At 32.9% G+C, this 2,743-nt stretch overlaps 1 protein-coding gene across 2 annotated transcripts in view; it reads left to right on the plus strand.

Moving 5' to 3' along the window:
• LOC137642621 (nose resistant to fluoxetine protein 6-like) overlaps positions 1-1,779 on the plus strand; it is a 94,022-nt gene extending 92,243 nt beyond the window's left edge. The window contains exon 17 of one of the 2 annotated variants that reach the window (XM_068375331.1): positions 1,457-1,779. In XM_068375331.1, the coding sequence (XP_068231432.1) occupies positions 1,457-1,590 (134 nt within the window). In that variant the 3' untranslated portion in view covers positions 1,591-1,779. Of the gene's footprint in view, positions 1-1,453 lie in introns of both variants that reach the window. The other variant, XM_068375329.1, reaches the window with a different exon arrangement.
• Positions 1,780-2,743: the final 964 nt, after the last annotated feature.

Genomic DNA, 2,743 nt, shown 5'->3' on the forward strand with positions numbered 1-2,743 from the left:
GGGTTTTTAACTTAGTCATTGTGATTTTGATGTTACATTTTTGCAAGCAGCACTTTAATTTATAGGGACAATTTGAGTATTATATGTTTTTTAAGTTGGAAAAAAGATTCAGCTATCCCCCTTTAATGATAAATTCCACTGCTACACCTTTGCATTGCTGTGCCTCAATCCATATGAGCCATGAAGTCTCCATTTTCATCACAGCCTTGTCAATTACTGCAATATGTCTTTAGCACTTCCACTTACATCAACATATATTTGGATTTTTTTTCTGTATGCGGTGGCACGCACAGTGATCTCACTTTTATCACAATCTTTTAATGGCTAGAGGTAGGTACGAATGATAATGATACTACATTAGAGACAAAATATGAGCAAATAAAAAAAGAACAGGATTTGCTTTTTTATAAATAAAGGGGGTGTCGATATCAATACACTACTGATAATCATTTTAGAAATTACGATACATTTGCTATACTTTGGTGTTAGGTACAGTATAAAAAAAAAAAATTATCAACTGGAGAGTCAGTTGTAATCTATTATGATCCCAATAATTCCTTATTCCCACAAACGGTGGGGACTCTAAAACTTGGGATCTGCAGATGGGGAGGGCCAAATGTTATGTAATGCGTATTTTTGAGGAGGGAAACATCTTGGTTCTCAGCTGATATAAAATTATCATTGATATATCAAGTGAGGACACTAAGAAACCTTTATGAGAACCTTTGACAACAAAAGCAGTGTTCACTGGATGAAAAATTGATTGGAAACACTTACAGTATGTTTTAAACTGCGTGGAATTATCAAAGTGCAAGAGCTGATGCTATTTGCAAAGAATAAACGTGGAAAGACGATGGCATATGAAATCTAAGAGGTGGGAAGAATATTGGATATATGACCTTGAAAATCTATAATTTGTATTCAATACAAGGGTTTATTTTTTCTCATCCTAAAAAAGGGTGAAGCAGAAAAATATGTTAAGTGTATCAAGAAGTTTCCAAGGTAGAAAATGTTCTATATTGGTGAAATGATAGTGAAGGCTTGTGGCAAAAGGTATAATGTCCAAAGAGGAGAGAAATAGTTATAGTATTATTTGAACAATATCATAAGATAAAAATAATGGTAGTTTAAAGGGATACATTTTATGCAAGTGGAACTTGTAGTTTATAGTTTATATAGTGCTTAAACACTGGCCCTAAAAGTAAGCCCCGTGCTGAGGGCATGATGCAATTGACAAATGACTAGAAAAGCATAGTGGAGAATATTCAAGGTGGGGATTGCAAAAAGGGCAGTGTACTATTAGCTAATATGTAATAGGTAATAACCAATAAGTATACTGTTTATCTATATGATTATTGATGATATAGGAAATCCCAGTTCTTTTTACACAATTTCTGTCATTAAAGTACTAAATTGGAAATGCTATTTAAAAATTTCCTTTTTTTCTTTCCAGCAGCAAAATGTACTGCAGGCATCAGCTCGACTTCTCACCTGACAGAGGCCATAGATGAGAGATCGGACCCGGAAGACTCACCTCGACACATTCCCTCTACGAAATACCCCTCCAGTCATCATGGTCTTCCCGCATGAGACCCAGTGATCTCTCTCATCTTATGAATCATTGCAAAAATGTTTTTCCCAGTTAGGATATTTTTTTTTTCAGTTACTCTATAAAACACTGTACAATAGACAGAACTTAGTTATGAATTGCCTTCATTAATATTGCGCAAAGACATGCAAGAACACCCAAGAACACACACACACACATCCATCCATGAGTATATATATATATATATATATATATATATATATATATATATATATATATATATATATATATATATATATACAGTATATATATACACACACACAAATATACATAGTTAAAGTAAATGATCATATAATGGCGCGAAGCAAAAATTGTTTAGATCTAAGGAAGTAAAGAGAAAAGCAGTAATTTAACAAAATTTGTATTAGAATCAGCAAACGAGATAGGACGAAGAGTTACTAAATAAGATAAAGCAAAACTATCTGAAAATAAAATGAGGATAAAATTCCAAGAGATGAAATAGAATTAGCAGAATTATCCAAAACAAACTGAAAACTCAGGACATTCGTAAACACAGTCAGGCAAAAATTGAGGAAACACTAAAGAAAGGAAGAAACATCAAATTGATGAAAAGGAGACTTGAAAAGGGTGTCAACAGGATGAAAATGGAAATATCGTCAACAATAGAGATGGAGTGATAAAGACTGCAGAAGATTTCTATGCAATACTGTACAGTAGTGATATAAGAAATAACTATGCAAATAGAAATAATGAAATTCCTGAGCCAGTAGCAAACGTAACAGTAGGAGAAGTAAAGCAAGCCTTAAAAGGGATGCAAAGAGGTAAAGCAACAGGAAAAGATGAAATAACAATTGATTTAATAATAGATGGAGGCGATTTCATAGTACTGTAGTAAAACTCGCTGAACTTTACACCAAATGTCTGCAAGAATGCTCTATACCTACAGTTTGGAAAAACTTTATCATTATACTAATAAAAAGAAAGGGAGACAAAATACCTGAAAAATTACGTTCAAGTTTACTCTCCGTAATATATAAAACAGTTACAAAGATCACATTAGACTGAATAGAAACAGCTATAATCAAATCAATCAAGAGAGTAGACAGGCTTTAGAAGTGGGTATTCAACAACTAACCATACCCATGTAATTAACCAGTTAATGGAAAAATCCAG

The sequence above is a fragment of the Palaemon carinicauda genome, chromosome 6, assembly GCF_036898095.1.
Source record: "Palaemon carinicauda isolate YSFRI2023 chromosome 6, ASM3689809v2, whole genome shotgun sequence".
NCBI lineage: Eukaryota > Metazoa > Arthropoda > Malacostraca > Decapoda > Palaemonidae > Palaemon > Palaemon carinicauda.